Below are 23,579 nucleotides of genomic sequence, written 5' to 3' on the forward strand. Positions count from 1 at the left end.
GTGTCCAAGGCCCCCACTGGGAGGGTGGTGCTGTACACAAGGCCCAGGATTGTAGCCTCCCTGCCTGGAGTGGGGAAAGAGGTATGTCAGGGGCAGAGCGGGTGGTGGGGGAGAAGTGGGGAGCCGTTGGGGGTCGGGTTTGGCACAGCCTTGCATCACTGGTGCGGGGTGACCTGTGGAGCCTTTGCAAATCCGCAGATACCCACATCCATGGATGCAGATATCCACGGACAAATTTTGTGGATTGAACACGGATAAAAATTTTTGTATCTGCGCAGGACTCTACTCATTGCACTCCATGGCCTTGGACATAGTCATGAGGATGAAGTTGTGGTTCCTTTCCTCTGGTTTTCCCAGGGAGGTACAAGATATCATCGAAGACCTCCCTTTTGATGAATCCTATCGTTTCAACCAGAAAACGGACAACTCTCTCCACATCCTCAAGGATTTGAAACACTTCATTCCTTGGGTATTTACATACTTGCGCTGAAGCATAAATTCTACTGCCTGCCACCCACCCACCATTATGGAACCTCAGAGTTTTTCTATGAGCGGCCGTACGGACCACCAAGGAAGTGTCAAGAGACTCAAAGATCTCGTCCTCGTGCCTGTCCTCGCAACATTCCTCCTCCCAGATACAACCCCCACAAAAGAGAGATTTCTGAGGAACCCTTGAAAGCCATCAACCACCTTGCCTGCAGCCATACAACCACCCCACCTCCTTTGGGGGTCATCTTGTATTCTTCTTACCAGCTTGGAGTGCAAAAACAACGTACAAATGGGAATAAATGTTGCCCACTATGGCTATACAGTCAAGTTCATCATGCTACCTCATTGACAGCCCCCTCCCCGATCCCATCTCAGAGACAACATTCTCACCTTAGAGTTGGACTCCTACAAAGAGTGGTGAAAGAGCGGGTTCCTCCAGACTATGAAAGGATGGAGTTCTAGTCAACTTACTTCCTGATACCCAAAAAGAAAGGCGGATGGAGAACAGTTCTGGATTTCCACTGTCTCAGTCGCTTCATCTGCAAACCCAAGTTTCGTATGGTCACTTCAGTAACAATCATCCATCATTAGAAGAAGGCATGTGGTTTACAGCTCTCAATATGCTGGACACTTATTTTCACATAGACATTCATCCAGCTCACAGACGATTCCTGAGATTCATGGTTGGCCCGCATCCATTTTCAATACATGGTCCTGCCATTTGGACTCACCACTGCTCCCAGGGTCTTCATCAAGGTTTTGTCAGTTGTATTCCTTCTATTCCCCTATCTTGGTGACTGGCTCCTAGCAGCAGAGTCCAGAGACAAAGCTCAACTTTCAACTTGCATGTTGCTTGGACTCCTTTCCTCTCTGTGTCAGCATCAATGTAGAAAAATCAACTTTGGACTCCATGCAATCCCTAGACCTTATGGGGCTTCCATCAACTCAGTCACAGCACAAGCTTACCTGCTGAGGGACAGGTTCCAGACTCTGCAGGAAATCATAGCCCACGTAGTCAACAGTCCTGGCCAGGACTTGCCTATTCCTCCTTGGTCACATGGCCTTGTGCATATACCTTCACTCGCCTCCACCCTTGCTGCTTCGAGATGTGTCTCCAGAGAGTTTACTCACCCATGTGCTGCACCATAGACCTTTATGCTGATAGTTCTTCCATCCAGTGTTGGACAGACCCATGGCAGGTTTGCATGGGAGTCCCCTTTCTCCCCTCCTCCCTGTCCCTCATAAGATGGGGTGCACACATGGGAGACCACATGACACAGGGAACATTGACTCCTTGGGAATCCAGGATGCACATCAACATTCTGGAACTCCAAGTGGTAATGAGGTCATGCCAAGCATTTCTCTCATCCGTTCTGTCCCATCATCTTTTTATGTCTGGCAACATCACCACTATTTACTATGTCAACAAACAGGAGACATAAAGTCAACTGCTCTATGTACAGAGGCTGTAAACCTCTGGAACTGGTGCATTGTCCACCATTTCCTGTTATCGGCAGTCTATCTTCCAAGGACTCAGAACATGATCACAGACTCGCTCAGCAGATGGTTTGTGATTGACCATGACTGGAACTCCATCACACCGTAGTGCGTGACAATTTTGACCAATGGAGAACTCCGACCAGGGACCTCTTTGTCTCCCCAATCAACAACAAATGCAGCACATACTGCTCGTGGGGTGGGGGTGGGGGCATTGGTCCCCACTCTCAGGGCGATGCTCTCATACTCAGCTGGTCAGATCAGATCAACTATGCTTTCCCTGCTCTTCCACTCTTGGCATGAGTACTCCACAAGATCAGACAGGACAGGGTAACTGTCATCCTGATTGCTCCTCTGCTGGCTCAGATAGTTCTGGTTTCCCAACCTCCTCCACACATCCACCTGTCCTCCAATTCCCATCCCCACTCTCGCCAAGCTACTGATACAGCACAACAGCAGGCTCAGACATCCCAATCTGCAGATGCTTCACATCAGCACATGGTATTTGGATGGGCATCTTCTCTAGAACAGACGTGTTCATCAGAAGTGCAAAACATCCTCTCGAGCAGTAGGAAAGAGTCCACTAAGCGTTCCTAAAGGGCGAAATGGAAAGGCTTCATCTCCTGGGCCCAACAGAAGGGGCTTTCCCCAGAAGTGGTGGAGAGTCCCCTCCTTTTAGACTTTTAGTCCATCCTGTCCTTGTCTCACCCTCAACTTTCCCAAGGTATACCTAGCAGCAGTTAGCACCTTCCATCCCCTTGATCCCAGTGGAAGGACATTCTGTCTTTACACCCCTGCTGACTGCTAAATTTTGGAAAGGCCTCCTCAGAACCTTCCCACCCATGCTACCCAGTGGGACATCAATCTAGTTCTTTTGGCACTAATGAAACCGCCATTCGAGCCGCTGGCTTCGTGCTCTATGTCCCTTCTTTCCATGAAAGTCGCCTTCCTTGTGGCTATCACTTCAGTGAGAAGGGTAGGTGAACTTGGGGCCATGATGGTAGACCCTCCTTTCACCACTTTCCTTAAAGGATAGTCTCCCTGTGCCTGCATCCAAAATTTCTGCCAAATGTCATCTGTTTCATCTCAATCAACCCATTCACTTACCTGCTTTCTTTCTGAAGCTTCATGCCTCGGAAGAGGAATGATGACTCTACTCCCTTGATGTCCATCGGGCCTTGACCTTCTACCTGCAGAGGATAAAACCGATAAGGAAATCTCCTAGACTGTTTGCCATAGCTGAAAGAGTTAAAGGTCAGGCAATCTCCACACAGAGAATCTCCAAGTGGATTTTGGGGTGCATTACACTTTGCTGTCAGTTATGAGAACTGCTTCCGGGCCCTTGAGGTGTGGGCCCATGCCATGAGAGCCCAGGCTTCGAACATGGCTTCCTTCCATGACGTGCCACTCGGGGCATATGTAGAGTGACCCTGTGGTGTTCTGTACATACCTTTGCTACACATTACGCTTTGGTGCAGGAGTCGGCGACAGATGGCTCCTTTGGCTCTACTCAACCATTCCAACTTTGTCCTCGCATCCTCCTCTGACTTATGTACTGCTTGTTAATTACTATCAGTGGAATACAGTACAGAAGAAGAGGAAGTTACTTACCTGTAACTGGAGGTTCATTGAGATGGGTGTCCCTATTTGTATTCCACTTTCTGCCCTGCTGCTGCTGCGGATCTATTGGATTTGTGGTGGAGAAGGAACTGACAATGCGGTTGTTCTGCCCCATCCTTTATCATCTCGGACAAAACCATGAGGTGAGCATGCGTGGATTAATGGACACTACTGCTTTCAGAATCTCTGCCTCTGGACGCATGGTGCACATTCATAAACCCTTGGTGGAATACAGATAGGAACCACAGTTCTCGAAGAACCTCCAGTTACAGGTAAGTAACCTCCGCTTCCTAAAAGATACTGGAATTGCAGAAATATTCTGCAATAAGGCTACTGGTCACTTTTTTTTTTTTTTTTTTTAATTTTAATTTTTTTTTACTTCTGTAAATTAGATTAATTTACTTGCAGCAATCTCTGTTAACCTTCTTCCTGATACAATGAAAGGCAGTCATTAGCCATTTAAAAAGCTTAATATTCCATCATGTGAAGGCTGGATGAAAGAATCATTGTGGTAATAAATCAGCATTCAATGAGCTTTTCATTCTGGAAGTTATGAATGAAATAGCCTCTGGAGCCTGATAAGTGGGTCAGCTTCTCTAGAAGTCTGAAGATACTCTGATTTGATGTACTGAAAATTACTGACAGCAAGCAAAGAAAGTCCTTATCTCTCTCAGATCCTGACAGCAGTCTCTGTCTGATTAAAGTGAAAAGTCTAATGGGACTTGCTCTTTTCTCACAGAAGAGTTGCTTAGTCTAATGGACTTATGGATGGGAAGCCATTACCTTCTCTTCAATATTTTATTTAGAAAATGGAATTTAGACTTGCACAAAATAAGTGGTTTTTTTTTTTTTTTTTTTTTTTTTAAATGGTCACAGTGAACCTACTTGAGAAGAAGGGCAACATTAGTTTAAATAACAGGAGTACTTGTGGCACCTTAGAGACTAACAAATTTATTAGAGCATAAGCTTTCGTGGGCTACAACCCACTTCTTCGGATGCATATGCATCCGAAGAAGTGGGTTGTAGCCCACGAAAGCTTATGCTCTAATAAATTTGTTAGTCTCTAAGGTGCCACAAGTACTCCTGTTATTTTTGCAGATACAGACTAACACGGCTGCTACTCTGAAACCTAACATTAGTTTAAAATTTTAAAGAAGTTTTCATAACCTGGCAAAAACAGAATCCCAAATTGGGAAGCATTTCTTTCAGAAAGCTTTCACATAAGCCAAAAACATTAAATGAGGACTGAATGACACTTACTATCCTTAGTTTAATGATGCCAAAAGAAACACTTAAATAAAGCTTAAAGACATTTCAGTACAAGAGGAAATACAACAGTTAAGACATAGCATTTACTTTGAGTCGTTAGTTTATATGCTCTAAAATACTTAGTTGCCCCAAGAGAAACTCTTGTGTTTGGAGCTGCTCTTTCTTATTTTTTAAATTTTATATATACAAGTGGTCAACTCCTGAGCTGGGTATTAAATCATCTTCAGTAATACTATTGTTACGCTATGTGGTGAGAATTTTTGATCTTGATGTATGAATGATTCATAGGTTTGTGAGTTGCTAAAATTAGTAATAAGTGTACACCATGACTAAGGCTACCATTTAGTCACCGCTGCTTGGGCGGTCCCCAGGGTCAGCCACACCGGCCACTGCGGACAGTCGAGCGGCTGGTGTGACTATCCCTAGGGCCACCTGAGCAGCTGGCCTCAGAGCCAGCTGTTTGGGTGGTCCTGGGGTCAGCCACACTGGCCTCTGCAGAAGACATAGAGATCGTGGAAAGTCATGGAATCACGGAACCCTAATCATGAAGTAAGGCTTCTCTTAAACAACTTTTAAGAAACTCAGAAGAACACTTGATTTTTCACTATTGTGGGAAAAGATAGGGAGAAAAAATATGGTGCAGTGGCAATTGCCAAAAAAGAATCTAGCAGTAACTACATGTCATCAAAGGATATGCTGGAGGATGAGGAAGATGATTGCTTGAAAACTTCAGAGCAATTGTTCCTAACTACACATGACCTGTTCTACTTAGCACTGGTGAGGCCTCACCTGGAATGCTGTATCCAGTATGGGGAGCCACACTTTAAGAAAGATGTAGACAAACTAGAGTCTAGAGGAGAGCAACAAAAATGATAAAAGATAAAATGATATCTATCTGACCTATGAGGCATGGTTTAAAAAACAAACAAAACCAAGCATTTTTAATCTTCGGGGAGAAAAGATTCAGGGGAGATCTGATGAGTCTTCAAATATGTTAAGGGCTATTACAAAGAGGACAGTGATAAATTTGTTCTCCATGTCCACTGAAGGTAGTACAAGAAGTAATCCGCTTCATTTTCAGCAAGGGAGATGTAGGTTAGATATTAGGAAGAAACTTTCTAACTTTAAGGATAGCTAAGCACAGGAATAGGCTTCCAGGGGAGGTTATGGAATCCCTGTCATTGGAGTGGCGTAGTTGCAGCGGTACAGGTATGCCTCTGTAAGGTTTGTAGTGTAGACATAACTTAAAAGTTTCTGCTGAACTCGTCAAGAAATGGCTATGGAATCAGAACAGATACATATAATATATAATTTTTTTTAAGTAAATGTATTCAAATAGATAACAAATTTGAATAAAAGCTGGCTTGTTGTAAAACAAAGGGTTTTAAATTTTTTAAATAAAAGGCTTTCCACAACTTTAATTAGAAAAAGTTTTGTGAAATTTTAAAAATGAATTAACTTTATTTGTATGTAAACATATTACTTCAGATTTTAAAATCCATACATTGTTGCATTGTGCTAATGCAAAAGGCACAGAAAGTGAAAGTATCTTGTTTGCTTTGCTCTCAGCTCTTTGGTGTAACCTAAACTCTTATCAAAAGCAACAAGAAAAGTTGTCAGCAGTCAGGTTAAACATCAGCTGAGAGCTGGGAAGTTGAACCTCCAAGTCTGGATTCGGTCTCTTGCAATGTTATTATCACATCAGAAAAAAAGTCTTTTAAAAAAGGATACAAACATATTTTTTGTTTTTCATTTTAGCTTTAACTCTCTCATTTAATTTTTGTGTTTTTAAAATGTACCCTTAGTGTAATATGAATGTAAGTCTAATGTATTCAGTTTAATTTTAATTGGGTTAAGAACACATACATCCTTAAAACTAGATGGCTTGTCTTGCAGATGGAAAGGCAGACTAGTTTAGGACTAGGAAGGAGGAGTTAGTTTATATGTGAGAAAGCTGTTGGTCTGATAAGTCTGGAGACAGAAGTTCATTATTCACAGACTACCTGACATTACCCTGGTAACAACATTTATGATAATTTGGAGGAACCATTTCTAGGGGCAAAGGGTATTTCAGTCTCCATACCCACTCTGTCCTTTTTCCTTATATTGAATCTGCCAGGAATAGAATAGGGTGCCAATAGTGATGCTGTTTTTCTGTGGAATGCACAGGGAACAAAATTAAAATCAAACTTGCTTCAGGTAGGGAACTGAACGGTCTTTAGGTGGTAACTCCAGGTCATTACCAACCTGGATTAGATTTAATAGTTGTGAACCTGTGATAAAAGATGCTGCATACATGCAAATATTATTTAAATCAGTCTCTTTATTGAGATGAAAAAAAGGGACCCTAATCTTTTCTTTCCTTGCTCATAATGGACTTAATTGTTGAGTTTGAGTTGTGTCCAGTGCAGTACCCAGCCAAGGGTGTTGTGGTAGTAAAGGTAAACGTATGCCACTGTAAGCCCCTCTCTTCCTATGGGGCACTTTCACCCTGGTACAGTCTAGAGCATCCTCATGGGATCACAGGGTTCATAAATGCTTTCCTTCTGCTCTGTTTAGCTGTTCGTCTTTCACTCTTGTATTGGGGTATATGCACAGATGGGGAGAGGGATATACACACAAAGGGGACCGTGGCTGGGGAGATGGCAGGCAGGGGAATAGGACTAAAATTCAAAGCTCCTCTTTTTGAAGTACATTTTTTTTTATATTGTCTACTTTTCAAGTTAAGTGTCCTTTTTGAATACACCATTTCAGTATATTTTTGTATTTCAGCATTATACTACATTTAAATAATCTTTTCTATGTAAAATTACAACAAAAACAAATCCCAAGTTAGTGAAACAGTTTTTAATCAACAACAGTTCTCTGTAAATATCTGGCTATTGAAGAGATCATAACTCTCACTTTGCAGATTCCTAGTCTTTATACAGTTAAAGTACAGCATTTTACTACCCAGTTAATAGGCTCGTTTACCCATTTTTGAGCAAATTCTGTTTGATTTGGGTCTTGTCTATACTTACAGAGCTGCAGCTGCGTTGCTGTAGCGCTTGGTGAAGATGCTACCTATGCCACCAGGAGAGCTTCTCCCATCGGCGTAGATACTTCACCTCCCTGAGCAGCGGAAGCTATTTCGATGGGAGAAGCTCTCCCACCAACGCATGCTGTTTACACTGGGGGTTAGGTCTGTATAACTATGTTGCTCATGGTGTGGATTTTCCACACCCCTGAGCAACTTAGTTATACCGACATAAGTTGGTAATGTAAGTAATCTAACAGCAAGGGCCTTCTGAATTGAAGACAGTGTTTCATTAGTTGTCTGACTGAATGTTATCTCTCCACCCCAGAAATTAGTCTAGTTAGTTTAGAAAGATTGTTATCTAACACTGTACTTTTTCTCTTTTAGGTTTGTGGATGGAGAGCTGAATATTTGTTATAATGCTGTAGATCGTCATGTTGAGAGTGGACATGCAGACAAGATTGCTATTATCTATGATAGTCCTGTAACAAACACTAAACAGGCTATCACTTACAAAGAAGTTCTTGAACAGGTATGGTTGATGATAGAATCCTGTTTTTTTTTAAACAGATAGGAAATAATGTCACATTTCGTGACACGCAGATATTACAGAAATGTGTGAATTAGAAATAACATAGCCATATGATTATCTTGCCTTTCAAACTGCATTTAATTCTTTTAGTTGAGTTCTATTCTGATTTATAAACCTCACTAATTGTACCCAATAGTGCATTGTTTCTCTCGCTTCTCTTCTCCACTGGTTATTTAGGCAAAACAGCTGCTGTCCTGTTTTGTCAACATCTTAGGCCTGGTCTACACTAGGCTTTTATGTCGAATTTAGCGCCGTTACATCGAATTAACCCTGCACCCGTCCACACCACGAAGCTATTTAGTTCGACATAGAGCTCTCTTAAATTCGACTTCTGTACTCCTCCAAAACGAGAGGAGTAGCGCTAAATTCGAAATGGCCATATCGAATTAGGCTAGGTGTGGATGGAAATCGACGGTAATAGCTCCGGGAGCTATCCCACAGTGCACCACTCTGTTGACGCTCTGGACAGCAGTCCGAGCTCGGATGCTCTGATCAGCCACACAGGAAAAGCCCCGGGAAAATTTGAATTCCTTTTCCTGTCTGGCCAGTTTGAATCTCATTCCCTGTTTGGACAGCGTGGCGAGCTCAGCAGCACTGGCAACGATGCAGAGCTCTCCAGCAGAGATGGCCATGCAATCTAATAGAAGGAGGGCCCCAGCATGGACTGATCGGGAAGTCTTGGATCTCATCGCTGTGTGGGGCGATGAGTCCGTGCTTTCAGAGCTGCGCTCCAAAAGACGGAATGCAAAGATCTACGAGAAGATCTCTAAAGCCATGGCAGAGAGAGGATACAGCCGGGATGCAACGCAGTGCCGCGTGAAAATCAAGGAGCTGAGACAAGGCTACCAAAAAACCAAAGAGGCAAACGGACGCTCCGGATCCCAGCCCCAGACATCCCGTTTCTACGAGGCACTGCATTCCATCCTAGGTGCGGCCGCCACCACTACCCCACCACTGACCGTGGACTCTGAGGATGGGATATTGTCCGCGGCAGGTTCCTCGTCGGACATGTTAGCGGACGGGGAAGATGAAGAAGGAGATGAGGAGGACGAGGCAGTCGACAGCGCTGGCACCGCTGATTTCCCCGACAGCCAGGAGCTCTTCATCACCCTTACCGAGATCCCCTACCAACCGTCCCCATCCCTTACCCCGGAGACAGAATCAGGGGAAGGATCAAGCAGTGAGTGCTTTAAATATCTAAACATTTATTTTTACAAGAACTAGAATATTTATAATATTAACAATGGCTGTTTATTAAAGTGCTTAAACATGTAAACAATTAACTGCAAAAAAACTGGAATATTTACAATCGTAACAAAGGGTTTTTCATGATTTGTCTGCCTTAGGCTCTTCACAATTTAGTCCCAAGTATTTAAAATTTTTTTTACAATGTCCGGTAAGTCATGATTATGCTGCCCAAGACGCTCCACTCTTTAGTCCCAGTGCACCTACGCGAAAATCCGGTCAATATGGCCGGGGATGGAGGCGAAATCCTCATAGGAGAACTCCTCGTAGGTCTCAAGAAGGTACATTTCCAGCCTGTTCATCAGGTTCCTGGGTAGGGCGATCTTATTGGGCCCTCCGTGGTAGGACACGTTACCGCGCCACGACACCATCAGATAGTCTGGTATCATCGCCCTGCAGAGCATAGCGGCAAACGGCCCTGGTTTCTGAAGGCTTTCTCGAAACATCCTTTCCCTCTGGGACTCCGAGATCCTCAGCAGGGTGATGTCGCTCATTACGCCCTGCTTTGAATTAGGGAGGGGAATGTTAGTATTGGGACTGCTTTACAGCCACGCGGTGGAGGGAGAGGGGCAGCATACAGGGATCTTTCCCTGGAACAGCCGCGAGGGGGTGGGACAGGGGCATAGTTCATGCTGTCCTGATTGCTGGCAGCAGAGACTGGCATTGCTTTCAATGTGAAAGGAGGCCAGTGCTACTAGTACAGTTTTAAGCAGCCAGAAGTCTACGGCTTACCATGATTGCACGCTACAGAAGTTCAGGTGTCCTGCCACGCTTCTCAGATAACTGCAAGACCACTGCAGGACCCCAGGCACTGAAGGCGATGGCCGAAAATTCGACCTTGTCCTGAGTGCGCATGTGAGAGGTGCAGTGCATGGTCTTGTTCACAGAGAAAGACTAGGTTCTTTGTACACAACTTCATTTATCTGTCTCAGGAATTCACTCCATTTTTCCCATTCACACAGACACATCTGCGACTGTCTCCCAACCCAGCCTGTCAGCACACTCCCAGAGGCTAGCGCAGATTAGGAGGAGGAAGAAGAAGACGCGGGAGGACATGTTCTCAGAACTAATGAGCTGTTCCCGAGCCCAGGCAGCCCAGCAGACACAGTGGAGGGAGAACTTGTCCCAAATGCACCGAGCAGTCATGGAACGGGAGGAGAGGTGGCGTCAGGAGGACCAGCAGGCTACTGAAAAGCTGCTTGGACTTCTGAGGGAGCAAACGGACACGCTCCGGCGCCTTGTGGATGTTCTGCAAGACCGGAGGCAGGAGGACAGAGCCCCGCTGCGGTCTATCTCTAACCGCCCTCCCCCGCCACCAAGTCCCACACCCCCCTCACCCAAAGTACAAAGAAGGAGGGGCGGCAAGGGCCGTTAAAACTTTCAGTCAACCCCTGCAGACTGCTCTAGCACTAGAAGGCTCTCATTCCCCAAAATTTTAAAAGTCCTTTCCTACACACCTCACAGAAGCCCCCGTGCAAGTTTCAACCCCCACGTTTCATGTGTGGTTCATAATAAAATATTCGTTTCTGTTAATTACTGTTTCCATGATTTTATTTTGGAGGAGAGTCTGTCTGAACGAGGGGAAGGGGCATGGTAATTGGACAGGACAGTCACCTTTACCAGGGTACAGAGGCGGGGTCAGGTCCAGGATCAGGACACATACCCAGTGCAGTGACTAGTGACCCTGTTCAATCTGGGAGGTGGTTTTCGTGTTCTGGGGGGGGGGGGGGGTTGCTCTGTGACTTTGTGGCGGGGGAGGGCAGTTACAGATCTAATGCATCACAGAGCCCCGCAGCAGGGGAGCTGTAACCCTCCTCCCCCTGCCAGACAGTCACATAGCCGACACATACACGCTGTCCCGCCCAGGAGGGCTGGCAGGCTCTGTTGAAACAACCAGTCCACCACTGCGGAACCCGTCATTCCTGGAGTTTAGAAGCATCATTTGCATCACAACAGTAAACCCGCACCCCGCCACAGTCTGCGTCCCAGGTTTAAAACATTCCCGCGAAAACAGTAATAAAGACAACGGTGTTCATTAACAAAACAGAACAGATTTTATTTTTTGGGAAGGGGGTGAAGGGGGTATGTAACTGGAGAGGATAGTCAACGGTAACTGGGTAAAGAAACGGTGGCAAGTTCAGGTTCTGAGTCCACAAACTTAAAATTCACTGGTGACCCTGCTCAGTCTGGAAACTGTCTTTCAAAGCCTCCCGGATGCACAGTGCGTCCCGCTGGGCTCTTCTAATCTCCCGGCTGTCTGGCTGGGAGTAATCAGCAGCCAGGCGATTTGCCTCAACCTCCCACCCCACCATAAAGGTCTCCCCCTTGCTCTCACAGAGATTGTGGAGCACACAGCAAGCTGCAATAACAATGGGGATATTGGTTTCGCTGAGATCACAGCGAGTCAGTAAGCTTCTCCATCTCCCCTTGAGACGGCCAAAAGCACACTCCACCACCATTCTGCACTTGCTGAGCCGGTAGTTGAACAGTTCTTTTTCTGTGTCCAGGGCGCCAGTATAGGGCTTCATGAGCCAGGGCATTAGCGGGTATGCTGGGTCCCCGAGGATCACTGTAGGCATCTCCACATCCCCAAGAGTTATTTTGTGGTCCGGGAAGTAAATACCTTCCTGCAGCCTTCTAAACAGACCAGAGTTCCTGAACACGCGAGCGTCATGAACCTTGCCCGGCCATCCAACGTTGATGTTAGTAAAACGTCCCTTATGGTCCACCAGTGCTTGCAGCACCATTGAAAAGTAGCCCTTTCGGTTGATGTACTGGCTGGCCTGGTGGTCCGGTCCCAGGATAGGGATGTGAGTCCCATCTATAGCCCCACCGCAGTTTGGGAATCCCATCGCGGCGAAGCCATCTATGATGGCCTGCGCGTTTCCCAGGGTCACTACCTTTGACAGCAGTACCTTCACGATTGCCTTGGCTACTTGCATGACAACAACCCCCACGGTAGACTTGCCCACGCCAAACTGGTTCGCGACTGACCGGTAGCTGTCCGGCGTTGCGAGCTTCCAGAGGGCTATGGCCACTCGCTTCTGGACAGTCAGGGCTGCTCGCATCCGGGTGTCCTTGCGCTTCAGGGCAGGGGACAGCAACTCACAAAGTTCGAGGAAAGTCCCCTTCCGCATGCGAAAGTTTCGCAGCCACTGGGATTCATCCCAGACCTGAAGCACTATGCGGTCCCACCAGTCCGTGCTTGTTTCACGGGCCCAGAATCGCCGTTCCACAGTATCCACAAGACCCATTGCCACCGTGATGTCCTCGGCACTGGGTGTCGTGGTTTCAGACAGGCGTGTGCTACTCTCGGAGTTCAGGTCCTGACCCCGGTGCCGTAGCCTCCTCGCCTGATTTCTCTCTATCTGCCTCAGTGAAAGGTCGATGATGAGCTGCGATGCGTTGACAACGGCCACAACTGCAGCGATGGTCACAGCGGGATCCATGCTCGCAGTGCTGTGGCGTCCGCGCTGTCACTGACCAGAAAAGTGCGCGAACTGATTTCCCGCCGGCGCTTTCAGGGAGGGAGGGCGGGAGTGACGGTTGGATGACGACAGTTACCCAAAAGCACCCTCGACACATTTTTTTACCCAGAAGGCAATGGCGGCTCGACCCAGAATTCCAATGGGCAGCGGGGACTGCGGGAACTGTGGGATAGCTGCCCACAGTGCACCGCTTCCAATGTCGACGCTTGCCCCGTTAGTGTGGACTGACAAAGTCGAATTACTGTCCTTAGTGTGGACACACACGTTCGACTTTGTAATATCGACTCCACATATTCGATTTAACTAAAATCGAACTACTCTCGTAGTGTAGACATACCCTTAGATTTCTTTCTCTCCCCCCCCCCAACCACTTCCATAGTCCATCTTGAAAAAGAAAAACAGTATAGGTAAACGTTTCTTTAAAGTAACTTACTGTCATCAACAAAACTACTCTTCCAGTAGTGATATCAATAAGCTTGTGAAAAGAAAAGCATATATCTTGACCCAATACACCAACAAAACAACATAATTATAATTTAAATATTAAAAGGACAGAACTCCTAAAATATGTGCCTCATCCACCAAATTCTAGATCATCATGGAAGTGAAGGTTTTCTCATGTGTTTACTTAGTAAATCAGTTAACATTGAATAATTGGTGAAAACTGGCATATGCACATGGAGATGTGTATGGTGCCAGAGAGCTGTACATATGCAGAAAATATCTGTGTTCCAAGTTCTATTAGTAGGTGTCACAGATCCTAGTGAGGGTCTCCTCCTGGTCATCCACTTGGACTTCTGTGAGGGGAATACAAGCCTCTATTGCAGTGGGTCTCAAACTTTTTTTATTGGCGACCCCTTTCACACAGCAAGCCTCTGAGTGTGATCTCCCTAATAAATTAAACACACTTGTTTATATATTTAACACCATTATAAATGCTGGAGGCAAGCGGGGTTTGGGGTGGAGGTTGACAGCTCGCAACCCCCCATGTAATAACCTCGTGACCCCTTGAGGGGTCCCGACCCCCAGTTTGAGAACCCCTGCTCTATTGCTCTGGATTCATGGAGCCTGTATGGTGTTCAGCCATTGCCCTAATATCAGAGTCTCTAAGTGCACTCTAGGGTACAGATCTTCTATCTGGCACCCCCTTTTGAGAGTTGGAATCTGTTCTCCACTTGCCTAGCCCATGGCACAGTGCCGGCTGTAGAGACTTGCCGGTACTTAAACACCTCCATTTCCCAGAACTCCACCCAAAAGATGTGAAGGTTCTGGTTTACAGTCTGTCTCAGGGGCATGCATTAGTTGTGAAGCATTCAGCACACACACACTTTGCACACTCTAACACTTTATGCTCTCTTATACTTAATCATGCAAAGCAAAAGAGATTATACAAAACAGTAAATGTTACACACATCCCTTTCTATCACACCTTTCCCTTGGAAATCCTTGGGATCAACTGTATTCTGGGGGTTAGGGGTCCCCTCATGCAGGCGATTATGTGATGGGTGGTCTCTCCCTCTTGGAGCCCTTTATCCAGCTCCTATGACATGATCTCACCTGCCCTATTCTTTCCCTTCCTGTCTGGTTCTCCATATTCCTGTGTGGTTGTTTTTTTAAACACCATCTGGTGACCTGCTCTCTTTTGTTCTGCTCCTGAAAGTTTCCAGTGCTCCTCCCTTCAGAGGAGTCAGCTAAACTGGATTTCTAAGGTGGCAGCTCACTCGTTGTCCCAGGTGTTTGCACCTCAATAGAATCGTTGTCTTAAGCACCTTTTATTGTATCTGTCTGCTGCATACCAGCTACAGGGCCTGTCGGCAACGGTGGGTCTGTATACATATAAGCACTCATGACTCAGGTGTTTTTCATAAAACAACTGTGACACTGGCAGACCAGGTGCCAGCTCATGCCAAGGACCCTAGGCCTCACTGAACACTGACAAATGCATAGCTGGAAACCAGTCTGACTTACCTGTGTGTTGGTATTGTTAAAATGGGTATTAGATTTATAGAGAGAGGTTTTTCGTTTTGGATTTTATGAAATCCTTGTGAGTTGCTGCATGCATTAATTTCACTTATAGTATCTGTATCATGTGTTATAAAGTAATATGCAAGTATTTGCTTTGTAACTATAAAAGTGGTTGCTAGGAAACTGGAAACCCCCACAGGGAGGAGAGCAGCATTAACAAGTGTGAAATGCTAGTTTACCACTGGAGGTGTCATCTCCTGCCTAAAACAGAAGGCCCATAGACACCGGACAAACCATTATGGAACATCAGACTTTGTTGATTGCTCCCCCCAGACCCATGAAGAGGGGATGGACACAACCGCTCATCCCATCACAGTTTGAACACTGGGGAAAGGGAATAAAAATCCCTGACCTGAAGGTTTTGTATCAATATGCTTCTTGAAACTTGGAGTGGGTAATATTTCTTAGCATAAGCAAGGGATCCCCAAGCTGCTTAGCTTGGATTAGCCCTAAAGGATAAATAGCGCTTGCATATTACAGCAGTTTCTATTACTGTTTTTAAACCCAAGACTGTAACTCATTTATGTGTCTATTTTTATCTGCTTCAACCTTGTAAATAACTCTAGTTTATCATAGGATTGTCTACAAGTGTTGTCTTTAGTGTGAGGTCTAAGGTGAAATTGACATGGGGTAAGTGACTGATCCTTTGGGTCTGGGAGTAACCTGAACATTTTTGTGTTAAGGGATCATCTATCACAAAAGCAAGTTTGCCGTGGCAAGATAGATTGGAGGCTATGATTCCATGGTTAGGCTGTGTAGTTCTTGAGTTCACACTTGTTACATGGTTGGTGAGATCTAAGTATAGAACTCTCAACTGATTTGGGGTTTGTGCCCTGCTTCTTGACTATCTCCCATGAGGTTGGCAATCACAGTCGTGAGCCACTCCGGATAGCTTGACAACACCTTCACAATATAATCAGAATTTATAAGTTTACAGACATAACTCTGATTCATCACCATAGGTATGAGTAATATCTAGATTGTACTATGGCAGGAGGTTCTTTCTGTTTTTAAAAAGGTGTGTATGTTCTTAGAATCTTGTTTGTTCGTGTTTGTTTTTTGTTTTGTTTGAACCTGAGATGGATGGCCTCTGAGTGCTTGGAGTGCTGAAAGCATCCTGACCTGTCTGGCAAATGACCTATATTTTTGCCTAGCTGGGAACAAATTTGAATTCTCTCTCTTAGTTAAAAATACAGGCTGCTTACCAGATAGTGAGAAAAGGCTGCCTATACCCTAGAAAAGAGGCTGGTTGAGGATCTGAAGGTAGGTTCCATATTTGGGAGGATTCATGTTCACTGTGGCCTATATTTATAGCATAGCATCCTTGCCTTGGCCAGTTAGCCCCTGAGAAAACCTCTATTGTAAGGGTTTTAAATATTACAGTACATTTATTTAAGTGAGGAAAATACTTCAACAGTGTGGATGCTAATGTCTGACTAATAAATACTGTAGTTAATGTGCAGATTTTTATACAGCAATTGGTAATCAAACTGGATTTCTTGTTCCAGTACTATGTTTTAGCCATTTTGTTTTGTTCAGTTATCTTTATCAGCTGTGATGAACTGAGGTGAGGTAGAATGAGACTCCCACGTTGTCTTAATTATTGCAGTGTCCATGATGCAATTCAGGTCACTGTTGTAGTGAAATTGTTCCATGGAAAAAAGATATTTACAGCATAATTGTGTGTAGTGTTCTGAAATGTGTGAATATGTTTACAAATGTGTAATGTACTCACATTAAAATAGTCCAGTTTGTGAGTTTTCTGTTGCTGGCTTTAGGAAAGGAAAAATCGTGTAGTTGCAAACATTGATACACATCACAGCACTTCTCTAACCCTGTACTGAGATCTACAGAAACCCTTCATTTTTATTGATTGACTTTCAAGATTTTTCAACCAACATACACTATAGTGTTGTGACTCAGCTATTCATGTACTTCAACATTTATTGATAAAGTATGTCTCTTGTTTGTTTGTTTTTAAATAGCTATCTTAATGATGTAATATCCCTGTGTAAATCCCATCCAGTGCACCCCGTTTGCAGTAATTTACTTTGAAAAATCATTTGAAATGCAGCTCTTTACCTTTTTGAACCTGAAATTGATGTTCAGTTTCCTAGGTTTGTGGCTGTGTATTCTGTCCAGGTCTAATTATAGCTTTGGGAGAGAACAATAGTAATAAATAATAGTATTGTAAAGAAGAGAGAGCTGCACAAATTAACTTAAACATCCTCTCCCCACATTTTCTCCTCTTTCTAACAAACCAAGTCAACAGGGAGCACTAGTTAAACAGCCCGAGTATGTAACCAAACTCACTCTGAAGTCAGCAGGTCATGGAATGCTGCCTGTAGTAGAGTCCTGTCTAAATATTGTCTTTGAATTCCGTACAGCTTATGCATGTGTTCTAATTTACACATTTTCATGCCCTTCTGTCATGTGAAGGAGAGAATGTCAGATTAATATACACTACAATTTATAAAAATACTTAGTCTACTGCTAAGCCTTTTGAAGCTGTTGAGTTGGGTGTTATATAATACCTGATTTCCCTGAAATATTCTGTTTTATGCATGCTATCTTTTTGTGTTTTTTTTGTTTAATCTTACATTGTATTTTACTCCTGTTATATTTCTTACAAAGGACGATATTTTAACAATAAACTTATAATGGAAAACAAATCCTTTACCCATTTTGACCCATTATGCAGTGTTACCAACCCCCTCGTCTTAAAAATCAAGAGATTTGGTGTATATAAATCATGTTACTATTTTTTTCAAACATAAATCTCTCTATAGATAGACAGACAGCTTATAAACCTCATTAGTGGCTTATTTAATTTCTAACAGGTCAGAGCTCTTTACAAAAACAATATTACTGCATCCGAAAATGCTGTACCAAAAACTTTTAAAAAATCCTACCTGTTATCATCCCCATGTTGCTATTCATCTCAGTTTAATGTTACAATGACAGCGATTGGGATGACGACATCTGCTGGAGTGCTGTGCATTTAGCAATTTCCGGTAGCTGTTGGGAAGGTTTCAGTTCATAGCAGGCAAGAACATTTGTTTTTGTTACAAGTAAAAGAGAGAAGACTTTGCTGCACATTCTAGATCAAAAATGGTTGTTTCTCTCTGCATTAGGGAGACTACATGCTCCACCCTAGCCTGATCATAAGGGAGAATCAGAAGCGTAGCAATCAATTTCAAAAGAGCTGGATACCACTTTTCTTGTGTCCCCATTTTGTTAAGATCCAGGACTTGCCCCCCGCCCCTTCACTCATTCAGTTTTGTTACTCCTGTCTGGAAATCAGGCAGTTCAGAACCTACTTGATACTGGTTCCACTCGAACACAATTGTTTGTTTTTTCACCCTCAGATTTCATTGCAGATGGAAATCATGTCAGTAGATTAAGATTGTATCTTCATCATAATGCAGTTATTTAGGCAGATGTAGCAGTCCAAACGCCTGAATAATGTTATCTGTTAGTGGTAATTTTTTCATATAACTTGACTGCTGTTTTATCCGACTTAAAACAGAGTTATTTTTTCCTATCATGACATTTAGGAGTCAGAAGAGAAACCAATAACATTCTCCCATGGAATGTGGTGGTTAGCAAAAAACAGAATTTATTGCACTTAACAGGTTTTCTGCATTTACTATGTTAAATATTTCCATGGCCAAGAGGTCTGTTTTCACAACTTTATGAGTCTGATGAAAGTACCTAGTGATACTGCAAACCTCCTTGCCATTGCAAACATCATTACTGTCATCCACCATTTAAGTGGTTGGGCTCGTTTCCCCAACTGATTCAGAATGGTGGTCGGAAAGTGCTTTTATTATTGCAGTGGCCTTTGTTCACCCACTGGGAAATTCTTTTGCAATGTTTGAATTGGGAAACACCAACTTGATGATTTTTTTTTTTTTAATGAACTACAAATGCAGTCAGTTGGTAACCCATATTTTGCAATGGCTTGGCAAAAAAGTACTTCAGCATTTGTAATCTTCTGACCTTTTCATGATAGGAAAAAATAACAATGTTTTAAAGTCACATAAAACAGCAGTCAATTCCATGTACAGGGGTGCTAAAACAATTTTTATAGTGGGGGTGATGAGAGCCATTGAACCAAACAGTAAACATTGTATTTAATGGAAACCACTTCAAGCCAGGGTGTGTGACAGCACCTCTAGTTCCAGCACTTATGTCTGTGTACTGTCTGCTTTAACAGCATCTTTCACTGCAAGATGTGCAATGTGGGAAACACAAGGCAATCTCAAAACCAGCAGAAGATCTGCTTGTGGACATTTTTTATTATTGTAATGGTAGCACAAAACGAAAAGAGGAGTACAAGCAATACCAGCACTGGTGTGATGCAGACGAGCTTCAACTAACAAGACAAGGTGAAACAGGGTGGCTCAATCTCGGCCAAGCAGTAGCAAGATGTAATAACCAGTGGGAGCCCCTTAAAGCCTATTTTGGAAGGTGACTTGTCATTACAGTGACAGGTGCCAGCACCATAGACTAAAGATTTTAGTATCTAGTAAAAAGATTTGGTAAGAGCCTCGCTATGGAAAGATTAATGGATTAAACAGTTGAATATTTTTATACTGAGATTGAGAGTCTTGAATCAAAAAAGAGAGAGGGATGGAAATGGAGGAGAGATTAGGAGGAAATGAAGACAAGAAGTTTTATCTCATGAGTGTTAGAAGCTGAGTCAAAAATATCTGCCCAGTATTAAAGTACTGATAGGAAGAAGTTTAAAAAAAAGAAAAAAAAGATAAGGGAGAGATAAAAGTGCCACTAGAAACTGGCCTTATTCATAGTGTCGCTGTCTTGATGTTAAAAATTGAGTGATGCCTTGAAGAAATATAAAACTTGCTGCTTCTGTTCAGGTTTTATTTCCTAAGCTTTAGGACATCAACTAAACTGCATTGTCTGGCTAAGCCTGAAGAAGGATAGGAGAAACTGGATGTGGTTTTAATTAGGTCCCGACTTTATTTTTAAATGTTTGGGAGTACCCAGCAGATAAGTTGACAGTGCAGGTAATTCCATAATCATTTCAGTATATACCCGGGGGCTTCCATGGGCCCTCCCGCTTAGCCATTCTGGCCCCCAGCCAACTTGCTGCTGTGACCTCCCAACTCAAATGAGGGTTCAGGGGGATTGGACCCCTGAATACCAGTCATAGTAGCCCCCAACCCCCTCATCCCTGTTTCTGCTCCTTTAAAGAATACTGCCTTTAAATCCTTTACCAATCCATTTTATTTGATCACCGTGTGCCTTCTCTATGATGTACCTGCTCTGGATATCTGCCCTGGGTTGCAACATCATAGCCTAATTCCAGTTTCATGTTCACCCCACTAAGCCCCCCAGAATCCACTGTGGGGAAGGCATAAAAACCCCACTTTGCCTTGGCCAATCTGGCAGTGAGGAAAAAAATTCCTTCCCAGCCCCCCCCCCCCAAGAAAGGAGCAACTAGCACAGTGCCCACAGCGGATCTTGACAAAACCCAGTATTTCACCACTATTTCACCACTTCCAGGAGGGTGTGACCGGAGTCCCGGGGAGCCAACTGAGGTCACTCAATTAGGGCGAACTGCAAAGAATGGGGCAGACAATCCCCAAAGCTGGTGGATATTCCAATACTTAGATTTTGCAAGACAGCACAAAACAGCTTTTATAATACCTCTCTGGTTACCCAGAAGCCAACAACATAGTTCCCTTAAAGTAACCCAGCCTTAGGTCTCCACCCAGATGCCCAAGTCGAATATGATGAGTATTACTGAACATCTTGTTCATCGTATAAGAAATTTCTATCAATCCCAAAGGATTGGACACATTACCTCCCAGGTTAATGAATATTTCAGATCTTACCCAAATACATGCTTACAGCCAATTCTTATTAACTAAACTAAAATTTATTAAAAAAGAGAGTGAGTATTGGTTAAAAGATCAGTATACTTACAGATATGAGTACAGTTCTAAGATTCATAATAGAGATGGTGAGCTTCATAGTTGCAAAGAGTTCTTTCAGAATTGGTCCATATGTTATAGTCCAATGTTCATATTCAGAGTGAATCCAGATTAGGACTGGAGAGCTCATTCTTACGACTTAAGCTTTCCCTGCATGAAGCATCAAACAAATCTGAGATAAAAAGTATATGGGAAAACTTCTTCAGAACTTTTAACAAAGAAATGAAAATGTCATTTTATCCAGTTATTTTTTTCTTTTAAACAGAGTGATTGCTTGAATGTTTCAGAATTGCCATAACCATCTTCAGAGCCAAATAAGCCTGCTCCATAGTGTTCTGCATTTTTCTAGGCTTCTACAGTCGAGTAAAATGCTTCTGTGGATATTGTGACCTAAATTCTGGCTGTGTTTGTGGGGGGGATGAGAGAGAGGGTGCAAAGAGTATTCTCACAGTTGTGCTGCTGTGCAACAGCTCAGGGACCAGCCACAGTATGGCTGAGGCATACAGGTACTGTACTAGTCTACTGTCTTCAGTGACAGTCATCTCTCCAGAGGGTGCAGACCAAACATAACTGGGTACATGTGGCAAATATGGTGGGATTCCTGCTACGACATGCCCCCTTCTCCTCCTCATAGGTTTGTGCTTTACAATGCTTCAATAAAGGTCCAAAACTGTCTAGATTGTAATTTTTTTACATATAAAAACCTATGTTGAAAGACTTCTAAGGTTGAAAAGTCAAGCACTCAAAAGGTAGGAAATACTGGAATTAAGCTTGTGTGTGCATTATGATAGTCTTTAATGACAAGATCACAAGCTTTATTTTGAACAGAACCCCTACTTCAGGATGCATCCTGCTTACTAATTGGATAATTAGTTGATATTTCTTTTTATCCTCATTCAGTGTGTAGCCCCATATTTATGTACTGCATACCACCTAACCTGCGCACTGAATACAGAATTATTAATTAAATGTCATTAATTACCTCTTGGGCTGCTTTATTGTGCTCATTCCCATAGAATGAGTGCTTCTCAGGTATTGATTACAAGGATTAATCTTCACAAAACCCCTGTGAGGTGAGTTGGTGGTATTATCCCTGTTTTACAGTTACAGTTTGGCAGAGTTGTAAGCAACTGAAAACGTGGTCTTATAATGGAAAGTATTAGACAACTCCACCTATAATTACTTTTCCCAAGAGTCCCACCTAAAATCTTCTGTGAATACCAGATTATTTGGCTAGCAAAATGGCAGGTGAAATTCAGAGTTGGTAAATGCAAAATAATGCACATTGGAAAACATAATCACAACTAAATTAGCTGTTACCACTCAAGAAAGATCTTGGAGTCGTCATGCGTAGTTCTCCTGAAAATGTGTGGTAGCGGTCAAAAAAGCTAACAGTGTTCGGAATCATTAGGAGAGGGATAGATGATAAGACAGAAAATATTATAAGGCCTCCATGTAAATCTATGGTACATCCACACCTTGAATACTACAGGCAGTTCTGGTCTCCCCATCTCAAAAATATTAGAATTGGAAAAGGTACAGAGAAGGGCAACAACAATGATTAGGTGTATGGAACAGCTTCCATGAGGAGAGATTAAAAAAGGCTGGGACTGTTCAACATTGAAAAGAGATGATTAAGAGGGGGGGATATGATATCTATAAAATCATGAATGCTGTAGAGAAAGTGAATAGGGTAGTGATATTTACCACTTTGCAAGGCACAAGAACCAAGGATCAGTTAATGAAATTAATAGGCAGCAGATTTAAAACAAACAAAAAGGAAGTACTTTACTACAAGTTGACTATGTATTGTGTGCTCATCGCAGGGGATATTGTGAAGGCTGCAAATATAACTGGTTTCAAAAAAGAATTAGATCAGTTCATGGAGGATAGGTCCATCAATGGTTATTAGCCACAATGATTAGGAGACTTATCCTCATGCAGTGGTTGTCCCTAAACCTCTGACTGCTGGAAGCTGGGACTGGATGACAGGAGATGGATCATTGGATAATTGCCCTGTTTCTTTGAAGCATCTGGCACTGGCTCTGGTTGGAAAACAAGATACTGGGTTAGATGGACCATTGGTCTGACCAAATATGGCCATTCTTATGTTCTTACCAGTTGTCATACATTTATCAGTGCCAACGACTGCATTGCTCTTTAATAGTGCATCTCCGATTTTCACAGTGTATTAATGGTGTGGAATTAGTTATATCTAGAATGATGGAGACATTTATTTTGAGATTAACCACTAAAGTTAACCCCCAAAAAATAATTAAAAACCAATAAACCAAGAAAAGATGCCTACCTGTTTCTGGTTAGCATATTATATTAAATATCCTCAGCGACCTTGTAGCTGGGGATAATGAATACCT

The 23,579-nt window shown here is 43.3% G+C and overlaps 1 protein-coding gene across 1 annotated transcript in view; it reads left to right on the forward strand.

Annotated features, from left to right (window-relative positions):
- The window catches only part of ACSS3 (acyl-CoA synthetase short chain family member 3), a 141,179-nt gene that overhangs the window by 12,044 nt on the left and 105,556 nt on the right, over positions 1 to 23,579 (forward strand). Inside the window, exon 2 of the mRNA XM_065423450.1 lies at positions 8,279 to 8,423. Coding sequence (XP_065279522.1) covers positions 8,279 to 8,423 — 145 coding nt within the window. The remainder of the gene's footprint in view (positions 1 to 8,278; positions 8,424 to 23,579) is intronic.

This window comes from Emys orbicularis, chromosome 1, assembly GCF_028017835.1.
Source record: "Emys orbicularis isolate rEmyOrb1 chromosome 1, rEmyOrb1.hap1, whole genome shotgun sequence".
In the NCBI taxonomy this organism is placed as follows: domain Eukaryota; kingdom Metazoa; phylum Chordata; order Testudines; family Emydidae; genus Emys; species Emys orbicularis.